General features: G+C 31.0%; 1 protein-coding gene across 1 annotated transcript in view; it reads right to left on the bottom strand.

Annotated features, from left to right (window-relative positions):
• Positions 1 to 895: 895 nt before the first annotated feature.
• Positions 896 to 12,992, bottom strand: part of LOC113115753 (mannosyl-oligosaccharide 1,2-alpha-mannosidase IA-like) — a 161,500-nt gene continuing 149,403 nt past the window's right edge. Inside the window, exons 9-12 of the mRNA XM_026283334.1 lie at positions 12,518 to 12,737; positions 6,170 to 6,342; positions 4,451 to 4,566; positions 896 to 3,427 (exon numbers count right to left, since the gene is read on the bottom strand). Of these exons, the coding sequence (XP_026139119.1) occupies positions 3,277 to 3,427; positions 4,451 to 4,566; positions 6,170 to 6,342; positions 12,518 to 12,737 (660 nt within the window). The 3' untranslated portion in view covers positions 896 to 3,276. The remainder of the gene's footprint in view (positions 3,428 to 4,450; positions 4,567 to 6,169; positions 6,343 to 12,517; positions 12,738 to 12,992) is intronic.

Below are 12,992 nucleotides of genomic sequence, written 5' to 3'. Positions count from 1 at the left end.
CCCGAGAGATTCGCTGTATCGAGCCGTTCGGTCGATCTGAAGGGGAACGCTGATGATGCTTCAGTCTGAGACTCATATTAAAGCTGCAGTGTGCAGTTTTTGGATGTTAAAATACAGCTAGATTATAATACTGTGACACCTTCAAAACATTGATCTGTTTATCTGAGAGTCACATTGATTCAACCAATGATGTGAGTTTGGGGCGGGGCTATATAGGGGTGCCTGACCAATGGCAGGACGTTTAGGGAAACCTGTTTGAAAACAGTCATTATTTTTGCAATTCAGTTTGATGACACAGTGTGGAAGTGACACAGAAAGAGTGCTTGTTGTGAAAAATCAAACAAAAGTTATTCATTTTCATTTATAATTGACAATGAGTAACTTATATGATTATATGATGTCGACGTTTTTAGCATATTTTTTATATTCCATTTAGTTCAACTTTAAAATAACTAAAACTGACCAATAAAATAGCTACTAAAAATCAGAAAATGGCAAAAAAAAAAAAAAATAAATAAATAAATAAAATGCATCAAAAAACTTTATATAAATAATAATATGAAACACTAAAAAAATCGCAAAAGCAACTAAATTACTTAAAATATTGCTCAAATAGAAAAGTACTTGAAATAAAAATGAAATATACAATAGTATCTCAATGGTACTAAAATAACACCGGTAACTAATAGATATGAGTGTTTATCTGAGATTTGTCACTCTAATGTTTTTATAAAAATTGTGCAGATTATTCACACCAAACCTATGAATCATGTGCAGTATTTTGAGGATGTGAGTGGCACTTAATGCAGGTCACAGATTAAAACCATGTTTTCAAAGCTAATGTGAGCTTGTGGAAATGTACTGTAGAACACAAATACACAAAGACAGACACTTGGAGCATTTGTGCACTTTTTTTAAATGTATAAATCGCACAGATCTTTTACCAGTTTTTGAAAATATCCAACAATGAGAGACAGAAGACGTTCAAATCAACAATGATCGGCACTACCGTAATGAATAGTGCAAATAACTGTAATCAAAACTGTGTACAGAAACACCTGAGGAAAACGAAAAGAGCGAGTCTTTCATAAACGTCCATAAAAATTAGAAAAGAGAAAGAGAGAGAAAATAGGACATTCATTTCACCATTACTGTCGCTTCAGGAGACAAAAACCCTGAAAAAAAAAAACGTTCACATTCACCATCGATGCTTTGAGACAGGGCTGGGCGATAGTGCTGAAAAATCAGCCAGTTTCACATTTTCTGTGCTGATTTTGGGAAATTTAAAGAATTAGTTAAGTTATTCACAGCTGATTCGTTTTCATTTACACGCACAAGTATAACAGAACATGGTCATAAACAGCAGCTTTTTGCCCACAGATATTTATACTCAAACAATATAAAACATGAGAACATTTTTGAGCGAAGATGCAAATGCAAATGAGTTTTGATTCATCTGAACTGATTCACAGAAATGAATCAAACTTAAATGCTGCGTTTGAATCATGAAACTAGTCTGATGATGCAATACTTAATGAACAAATTAATATAAATCCAGCATTTTTGAGAGATAATGCAAAAGCAAATATTTAGTCTTTTAGAGTTCTGATTCATGGAAGTGAATTAAACTGAAATGCTGTAGAAGAATCATTAAACTAGACTGATGATATTTTTTCGGAAGCTTAATGAATGAATTAAAAAAGTGCATTAAAATAATTATGTGATTCACAATCTCCAGCATTTCTGAATGATGATTCAAATACATCTTTAGAGCTTTGAATCGACTCTTTTAAATGGACACGGAAATGAATCACACTTGCATGCTATTTTTGAAATTGCAGATCAATTATGAAACCTGTCTGATGATACAATATTTAGGAAATATAATGAACAAATCAAAAAAGTACATTAAAATGATTTACATTTTTTTTTTTTGCATTTTTGATCGATGACACAAATGCATCATTGCTTTTTAGAGTTTTGAATCAGTTTGTTGAATCAGTTTGAAGTGATTCATGGAAATGAATCAAACTTAAATGCTGTTTTTGACAGTGGAGAAGAATCATGAAACTATTTTAACAACTCAATCTTAAGGAAATGCAACGGACAAATAATAATAGTGTCATTCATAATATTGAAAAAAAAATCTTTTTTTTTTTTTTTTGAATCAATTGATTCAAACAGTTTGAGGCGAGTTACAGAAATTAATCAAATGTAAATGTTGCTTTTGATACTGAAGAATCATAATGAAGCTAGTCTGATGCATGCAATCTTAATACAATTTAAAGGACTAATTAAATAGCGCATTAAAATAATTGTGATTCACATTCGTTTGGATTTCTGTAGTATGATGCAATTGCATCTTTGCTTTAGATTCTGAATCGATTCATAAAAAGGATTTGATTCATGAATCAAACATAAATCCTGTTTTTGATCCTGAAGAACCACCATGAAACCAGTGTGACTTAAAAAGCACATTAAAATAATTGCATGCAAAAATATAATGAATATTCACTATAAAATCGCCCAGCCCTAGTGGCCATCCGGTGCAAGTGCAAGTGTGTTTTTCCGCTCTGGTGATGCTGGTCTTTGAAACATGAAATGTCGTGCACAACACCGAGGCTCACAATGCATCTGAAGCATTTTAAGTTTAAAATCACGTAAAACAATCCTGCCCTGCCAATGACATCATTCAACTTCCTGTTCACACCAATTCTGTACAACACATTTCACAAAGCATCCTTCTTTTGTCAGGTTTGTAAATATCTCAGTCCTTGAAAAAAAAAAAGAAAGAAATCATAGCACAAAATAGGAATCGAATCTAGATAGAACAAAATCTCAAAGGCTGGGAAATAGAAAAGACTGCAAACGCTTTGGCAGAAGAGACGGGAAAGGAATACACAATGAAAGGATGAAAGAAAAGATAAATTACAGGTGAGACGTGAAGAAAAGTGGTTTTCTCTTTCGCTCAGCACGGCCCGCCATCGTACGACACTCCTCCCACAGATTCGGGGCTGCAAGTTATTCGTTTTTCCTCATAGAGGAAAGAAGCAAAGAAAAGAAGGTGCTCTTCACATGAAAGTCACGTTTCACTGATTGTCCACGGAAAGTTGCACAAGCTTCCACCAACCGAAGAGAGCGGGAAGCCTCGGCTCAGAGATATACAATCACAGCGTATATTTATATATATGAAGACATCCTTTATAGAAAAGGAGCTGAGAATCCATGTCAGGACCCATGAGGTTGAATCCATGTGTGTGTGTGTGATGGTAAATACTACTCCAGGTTGGTCTGTTCATCATCTTGTGTGTTGCTGTGCTCCTGAAGGCATCTCTTGCGTATAACGGGCAGCGGATGAGCCTCTGTGTTAAACACCCAGTCGTCCAGCGGCAGAAGATCATCGTCCGAGAACAGCAGGTACAGGTATCTGTGATCACATTCAGACGGGGTTAACAATGTGTCACGATATCACCATCAAAGCACAGCATTAACACTAACATCAAGGCAATGCTAGTCTGCCTTTGCATGCTTCCAACATCACAAAAGCAGATTTGACACCGAGTAGTCTCCTGTACAACTAAAGTGAATGTGAACAGATGCTGTCAAGCTCTGAAAACACCATAAAAGCATAATTTGGTACATGCATAAAAACAAACATATATTTTAGTGGCTGTATATAAGTTAAACTTTAATAGTCAGACGTATATATATATTTTTGCATGTGTGTTTTTTGTTGAGTATGATATTTATACGTCAGGATGATATACTGAGAAGATACATTTTTCAGGTTTATTATAAGTAACTAAAACTGAAGCTAAAATTAAAATATAAAAACTTGAAATAAACCAACTAAAATAAAATAGATTCAACTTTTTAAAATGTAGTTGCGAGGGCAACATTTGTCATTTTATTTAAGAACTTGATAAACTAAAACTGAAATAAAAGTTAATAAAAAACAGACATTTATTTTAATCTCTAACAACAAATTTAACAAAACTTTAACTAAAATTTAAACTAAAATGCAAAATATAAAACTAATAATTTCTCGATGCTAAAATAACACAGAATTTATTCAGAGGCCCAAACGGAGCAAAAACATGCTAACGCAAAAATTTGGTGTAGATGCTGATATTCACAAAAATAAGATGATATTCTGATGCTTGTAATGTAAATCAGTGAGATCTTTATAACACGAGAGCAGATACTGACAAAAAAATTATCTAAATATCAGATTTAACTCTTTATCTCCAGTAATGTGTGTCAATTAAAGGCCTTAGAAATCTGTGCATCAAATATGACACTTGATAGGGTTAAATGAAGTCAATAGAAGCTATTAAAAAGACATGAAATGCATTGCAAAAGTCATATGTTGGGAGGTCTTTGTGCTTTTTCTCTTAATCCTTAAACTATGACACTGATTCAGGACGGTGCAGGGTGATAATGAACTTACTTGAGAGTCTCGGACAGAAAGAAGCTCTGCTGCATGTTGTCGTGGCTGACTGTGGAGGCGTACACGTCTCTGATTCCCGAGAAACCTGCGTCTACACGACAGTGCTTCTCCAACGCCTGTGAACACAAACCACTTGAGCTGGACCGTCGAATGTGTTAACAAACAATGTGTGACACCCTGGACCACAAAACCAGTCTTAACTGTACATTTTCAGAAATTGAGATTTATAAATCACCTGAAAGCTGAAAGAAAAAAAGCTTTCCATTGATGTTTGGTTTGTTATGATCGGCTAATATTTGGCTGAGATACAACTATATGAAAATTTGGATTTCTGAGGGTGCAAAAAAAATTAATATTATATAAGTTGTCCAAATGAAGTTCTTAGCAATGCATATTACTATTTAAAATTTAAGCTTTGTTATATTTACGGTAGGAAATGTACAAAATATCTGCATGGAACATGATCTTTACTTTAATATCCTAATGATTTTTTACATAAAATGATTTTTGACACCCATACTACCGTATTTTTAGCTATTGCTACGAATATACCCCAGAGACTTAAGACTGCTTTTGTGGCCCAGGGTCACATAAAGGTCATATGACATACCCTATACAGTAATCTTACATCAGTAGTTCTCATCAGCAAAATTGTAACAAATAATAAAAAGCAAGTAATTATATAATATTTATTACTTTTATGCATTTTATGCATACAAACAATTTTATTCAAAGCAATATTGCATTCATACTTTTATTCAACAAATCAGAAAACTATTAAACTAATCAGAAGTGACAGTAAAAGCATTTATAATATGATAAAAGAGCAGCAAATCAGCATATTATTCTGATTTCTGACGATCATGTGACACTGAACACTGGAGTAATGATGCTGAAAATTCATCTGTGCATCACAGAAATAAATTATATTCGAACAGATATTCACATAGAAAACAGTTCTTTTAAACGGTAATAATATTTCACAATTTTACTGTATTTTTGATCAAATAAATGCAGCCTTGGTGAGCAGAAGAGACCTCTTCTTTACAGTTTATTGCTGGCGGAAGATACCAGCGATTTGTGAGGCATCCTATAAAACTGGAGAGCTGCTATTTCTGTCACTTTAAAGTTGGCTAGAACATTAAGCGCTTAATTTGAGCGCTGAATAAAAGAAGTGCTGACATGGCAAATTAATGATTTATTAACCTCAAACAAAGGTAGACACCTAGACTACAATTAGGAGTGTCCCGTGAGTTTGGTTTCGAGATTTGACAAATCTATTCACGTTTTCCTCGCCCTCCTGCAGCCAGTAATTAACATGTCAGTCTGTCAGAGGAACGCTGCACTTTAACATCGGCTTTATTAATATAACAACCACAGCCGAGCGTTCATTCACCAGAGATAATGTGAGGAAGAGCCGTGAAATACACCACAGATCCTCAACCGCGCACTGATTCTTCACATATACTGCAGGAATCCATCTATCATTCATCAGACAACTATAGATCAAAATCTGTTTTACTTGTTCATCTATATCTGTTCATTTGAGATGATACGAATCCTAGATTTACTGTGACAGGGTTGAAATAATACAGTGCTAAGGATTAGCGATGCTACGAAACTTTGAGTATTGTGGGTAACACTTCCAGCGTTTTGTAAACCCACATTTGTTGATCGATAATCTAAATATTGACTTTAAATGTTGAAATACACATGCACCTCAACAGCCTCCCAGCCCCACTGCCTGTACTTGGGGTCATGGGTCAAACGCCACATGTACATGTAGCTCTCGATGACCTCTGGCCTCAGGATGTAGTAGCGGTCACTCATTCGGGTGGCTGTGGCCTCGGCTCCTGCATCGAAGCGGAAAGCCTCTGGACCCAGTTTGGTGGCTGTAGACAGAAAAAAACATTTTTTTAATATATTTAAACGTTTACTTATTTCGTCAGCCGAATGATCACAATGAAACTCCTTTTCTGGCTCATTCATTTACTTTTCATGTTTGCATCACATTTCTAATTAAGTTGTACGTCTGCACAATAATGGTTAAACAGTTAATCAAGATTGTTTTGCTCAAACAAAAAAAGAATCACGATTATTGTCTTTTTTTTGTTGTTGTTGCATTTCATCAGAATTATTGCACTTCTTCCATAAGCATGAATCAAGAATTTCTTTGTCAAATCAAGAATTTTAATGTTTGCCTGCATTTTCCACAATGTAGGCTAAGTTAGGGTTAGGGTTAGGAGTGCACATGGTTGCCAGGTTGGAAAGCTTAAGTAAACCACTAGGCAGAAAATGTATCTATGACATCCCATTTCCACAAAGTAAGAAAAAAAATAATGCTTTGGTAAGTCAAAATTAAGATTTCTTGCCAATGATTTTTCAAACTTGATGGTGAAATTGCGATGTAATGATGGGTTTTATGGAAACACAAGCAGTTCTGTCTTGGCAAGGTTGTGTTAAAGATGATGGTCCTTCATCTAGCAATAAATGTCTTTTATACAAGCTGAGATGCGAATAGCTACCGTCGGATCATCAGGATGGAAAGAGAGGTAGAGTTGAGTATCATCAGCATAGCAGTGGTATGAAAAGCCATGTTTCTGAATGACAGAACCTTATGATGCCATGTAGACAGAGAAGAGAAGTGGTCCGAGAACTGAGCCCTGGGGCACCCCAGTATTTAGATTAACTTATGAGATAAAAAGGCAAAAATTACTATTTACATCATGTTTATGAATTTGTTTCTCATGATTATGACAATTTATATAATCATTTTAATGAATTTAAAAGTTGAAATTAACATACAATGTCATAATGACATAAAAAAACGACATTTTCATAATTCATCTTTTTGTCATAATGTCATCTTTTTCCTCCTAATTATGAGTTTTATGTCATAATTTCAAATTGTAAAGCCATAATAGTCTTTTCATTATTAATTATGACGTAACAAAGCATGATTTTCTATCTTACATGAAGGGAAATGGGCTTCCATATGCATCGATTTAAAAGAAAAGCTCTGATTGTGGGATTTAAGCCCTTGAAATCTGGCAACCACAACCATGAAAGCTCGAGGAGTGATACAAATGCAAATTAAAATGAAACATTTTCAGTACGCTATAAATAATCATCATCCAAATATCACAGTCGATGTTGCTTAAAAAACTGAGAGAAGCAGAAATCGTGATTCAATGAATTCACCAGGTATTATTAAGTTGGTTTTCATTTTCTGCCTTTGCAATTCACATTGTCAACGTTTTAATCACTGGATGTTGTCAAATAACTGCATTTCTGGTTGCCTTTATCATCATTCATCTGCAAATCTTTGAAAAGCACATAGTATTAACATATGTAGCCGAGCAAAAAGAAAACACAGCACACGCAGCACAGAGTAGAGCTTAGTGAATGCAGTCTGATTTAACTGCAACAGCCTAATCATCATAATTAGAAAAGAGAAAACATGCATGTTTTTTATATGCACTTAAAAAAGCTCTAGTTATACTTCTATCTCCCTCATGCTGATTGCTCGGCTGGTGTAAATACTGAGCTTTGTGGAGAAATCTGAGCCAGTAAACACAGTGTGTGTGTAGTTCACACTACGATCACCAGCCGTCTTTATGAAAACACAAAGCTTTAAAAGCAGAACATAACATAATGAACACAAATGTATCCCATTATGCTCCTTAAATCTAAAATTACAAGCAGCCCCAGTCCGGGAGAAACACTCTCGTCTGAATAAACATTTTCATTTGCATACTGATTTTGGTTTGTTTTGTCTCAATTCATTTCTCTCTTTAGTAATATAACGCCACTTCAACGTGGAACCGTGTTTAAGTGGAATACAGTGTTTTTTTGGTGATTATCGGCGTGTTACGGTGAGAGAAACTCTCCCTTGGGGAAGCTTTAATATGACCCTTCTCAATATAAAGAATGATGCTTCTCCAAATGTGTTCAATATAACAGCTTTTTTTTCTTCATGGCGCAGTGGGGCATGTTATAATGAAAAGAATATGTTAATAAAAGACAGCTTTGAGACACGAATATGAATGAATGAAACATGAATAAAACAATAAACAATACAAATATATAAACAAATCTCATGGAAACATGTCCAGATCATATTTAACCCAAAAACTAGTTTTGTACTAGTTTTTGCACCGCCATTTCACCACTTAATTTTATTATTTAGATTTCATATCTCATTATTTAGATTAAAACAATTAATTCAGTAATATTTTTACTGTAATATTATTTTAGCATTGAAATATTATTATACGTTTTTACACGTTTTATTTTTAGATTTCCAGTTTCATTTTAAAGTTGTAGTTTATACATATACAGTTTTTCAAATTTTGCTGCTTCTGTCATGTTCAGTAGTCATATCTATTTAGTTGATTTTAAGTTTGCTATGTGATTTTTAAAAGTTTTATTATTATTTTTATATTCATTAATATTTTCTTAGAATTTGTACTAGTTTTAGTCATTTTAATACATTTTACTGTGTGTGTTATTATTTGATTATTATTATTATTATTATTATTATTATTATATTAATTATTTTCTTAGAATTTGTACTAGTTTTAATCATTTTAATACATTTTACTGTGTGGGTTATTATTTATTATTATTATTATTAGTTATTTTCTTAGAATTTGTACTAGTTTTAGTCATTTTAATACATTTTACTGTGTTATTTTATTATTATTATTATTATTATTATAAGTTATTTTCTTAGACTTTGTACTAGTTTTAGTCATTTTAATACAATTTACTGTGTGTTATTTTATTATTATTATTATTGTTAGTTATTTTCTTAGAATTTGTACTAGTTTTAGTCATTTTAATACATTTTACTGTGTGTGTTATTTTATTATTATTATTATTATTATTATTATTGTTGTTGTTGTTATTTTCTTAGAATTTGTACTAGTTTTAGTCATTTTAATACATTTTACTGTGTGTGTTATTTTATTATTATTATTATTGTTATTTATTTTCTTAGAATTTGTACTAGTTTTAGTCATTTTAATACATTTTACTGTGTTATTTTATTATTATTATTATTATTATTATAAGTTATTTTCTTAGACTTTGTACTAGTTTTAGTCATTTGAATACAATTTACTGTGTGTGTTATTTTATTATTATTATTATTGTTAGTTATTTTCTTAGAATTTGTACTAGTTTTAGTCATTTGAATACAATTTACTGTGTTATTTTATTATTATTATTATTGTTAGTTATTTTCTTAGAATTTGTACTAGTTTTAGTCATTTTAATACATTTTACTGTGTGTGTTATTTTATTATTATTATTATTATTATTATTATTGTTGTTGTTATTTTCTTAGAATTTGTACTAGTTTTAGTCATTTTAATACATTTTACTGTGTGGGTTATTATTTATTATTATTATAATAATAATAATTATTAATTATTTTCTTAGAATTTTTTGTTTGTCATTTTATTACAAATTTATTTATTTATTTATTCTATTTAAGTTAAACTTGAAATTAAAAATTACAATTAAAAACGTCACCTTGCTGAAATATAATAATTATACCTTATAATTAAGTTTATTTAATTTCAAGTAATGAAACAGTTTTTAATAGTTAGTTCTAATAGCTTCACAAAACTATGCATTAATAAAAATACTTTCGTTTTTCAGTTTAATATATATATTTTTTTTTGCATTTTGCATTTTGCAAATATGAAAATACCTTTGCTTCATTTCCTTGCTCTATATAATGCTATTTTGTCATGTTCTGAGCGGGTTCGTTCATATCCTGCTCATGCCCCGCGGCTCTGAGGATTTTATTTCCCGAAAGACGTGAGGTCAGAAATAGTGTGTCGAGACGAGATCAAACGTGGTATTTATCGCTGGTCCTCTGCAGCGTCTGGATCCTCCTGTCGAGAGCGCTGTGAAGAGCTATTTCTGATCTGACGCAGGTTCGGCTTCATCTCATCTGTTTGCTTCTGATGTCTGAGAAAGCAACAGTTTGAGTCTGTGATTATCCAGCAGAGTAATGGCCTTTCTCTATCTGAGTGCCAGCAGATTGGATTTTCAGAAACACAGACGCCTGTAAGCATGAGCAGAAAGATAAGACAGAGGACGTTTCTAACACTACTGTTATTTTAACTTTTTTCATATACTGTTATATGATTTATTAATATAGTAACACTTTATGTTAAGGACTTTTATTATGTTAATAAAAGCATGCCTTATTCTGCATGACCATGCTTTAGATCCCTTAAAACCTAAACTTAACAACTACCTTACTATCCTTATTATTAATATTTATATTAACTTTTTTTATTATATTTTCAGTTTAGTTTTAGTAAATGCATATGTTTTCACAATTTTATTTTTTTATATATGGCTTTTACGAATTTCCGTTGGTCAGCAGTGAAACATAACATAAATTCATAATATTGTTTTTGTGTTAGGACCCTTGCTGTCAATGGGAGGGTTAGAGATCTCTCAGATTTAATAAAAAACATCTTCATTATTTGTTTATTTATTTTAGTGGTTGTTTTAACTGTAAACCTTAGTTTTGCACCGAAATAAGATTGCACATAATTTTTTTGCACTTATGTAAAATGACAATAAAGATTCTGATTCCAGTTGAACAAAGATCTTACGGGTTTGTAATTAATGAGTGATTAAGAGTGATTAATGACCGCCTTTTCATTTCTGGGTGAACTATCCCTTTAAGTACTAAAATCACAAAAAATAAAAAAGTAAATAAAAGTAAACAGAAATATGAATTCAAACAACAAAATACAAAAATTACTTAAAACTAAAATTTGAATAAAAACAGAAAATATAAAAGCAAAATACTAATTATTCAAATTAACTACTAAAATTAAATTATTAATATTCTAGTACTCAAATACAAAAAAAAGTAAAAATGAAAAATGGCTCAAATTTAAACTAAAATTTTAATATAAAGCTAAATTCAAATGATGAATAAATACTGCTAATATTCTAGTAATAAAATACTAAAATTATATGAAAAAAAGACAAATGACTCAAAATTTAGCCAAAATTTCAATAAAAACTGAAAATATAAAAGCAAAATAATTATTATTCAAATTAACTACTACAATTAAATTACTAATATTCTAGTACTAAAATAAAAAATTATACTAAAATTTAAACTAAGATTTAAATATAAAGCTAAATTCAAATGATGAATAAATACTGCTAATATTCTAGTAATAAAATACTAAAATTATATGAAAAAAGAGCTAAAATTAGAATAAAAACAGAAAATATAAAAGCAAAATACTAATTATTCAAATTAACTGCTTTAATTTAATTATTAATATTCTAGTACTAAAATACAAAAAAAAGTAAAAATGAAAAAATGGCTCAAATTTAAACTAAAGTTTTAATATAAATCTAAATTCAAATGATGAATAAATACTGCTAATATTCTAGTACTAAAATACTAAAATTAAATGAAAAAGAATAAAAAATTAATCAAAATTTAGCAAAAATTTCAATAAAAACTGAAATTATAAAAGCAAAATAATTATTATTCAAATTAACTACTACAATTAAATTACTAATATTCTAGTACTAAAAAACTAAAATGAGATGAAAAAAATGACAAATTTGAGCTAAAATTAGAATAAAAACAGAAAATACAAAAGCAAAATACTAATTATTCAAATTTACTACTAAAATTAAATTATTAATATTCTAGTACTAAAATAAAAAAAATTACTAAATTTTTTTTTTTTTAATATAAATCTAAATTCAAATGATGAATAAATACTGCTAATATTCTAGTAATAAAATACTAAAATTAAATGAAAAAAGAGCAGAAATAATATAATAATTATTCAAATTAACTACTACAATTAAATTACTAATATTCTATTACTAAAATACTAAAATGATGTAAAAAAAAGACTCAAATATTAACTAAAATGTAAATATAAAGCTCAATTCAAATGCTGAATAAATACTGTACTGGATGATAGTGAAATAAGATCAGTGTGTAGCTGAAAGAGCTGATAGAGGAGCTCGAGCACAGAGATGACAGAGTGATGTTCTGACCCGAGCGGCTGTAGGACTCGTGACAGGTGTGTGTGATTTCAGCGGCCAGGTCCAGGTAATGCTGCTTGTGTCCCGCCGGCTCGTCCTCAGCACCGATGCCCATCATCCCTCCGGAGAAACAGGCCAGATGCCCCATCTTATGATCCAGGATTCCTCCTCGCCACTCGGCCACATACGTCAATCCACCCGGAGACTTCTGCACCAGGTTCGTCTCGATGGCCTGCAAACACACACACACACACACACAGCGAGATCAGTCTGCTGAATACAACACGGCTGACTGATAAAACTTGCTTCTACTTTGAAATAACTAGTAAATATTACAAATTATTGCAAAAAACTGCAAGTAACACACTGAATAAAACATGAAATGTCTTAAAACATACATTTAAAAAAAGCTTACTATTTAAACTGCAACGCTCTCCAATAAACATTATTTATGTACTGTTATAGTATATATTAATATTTTAAATTA

The sequence above is a fragment of the Carassius auratus genome, chromosome 16 (genome assembly GCF_003368295.1).
Source record: "Carassius auratus strain Wakin chromosome 16, ASM336829v1, whole genome shotgun sequence".
Classification (NCBI taxonomy): Eukaryota; Metazoa; Chordata; class Actinopteri; order Cypriniformes; family Cyprinidae; genus Carassius; species Carassius auratus.
The sequence above is the reverse complement of the archived record's forward strand: the minus strand, read 5'-3'. Positions and strand labels throughout refer to the sequence as shown.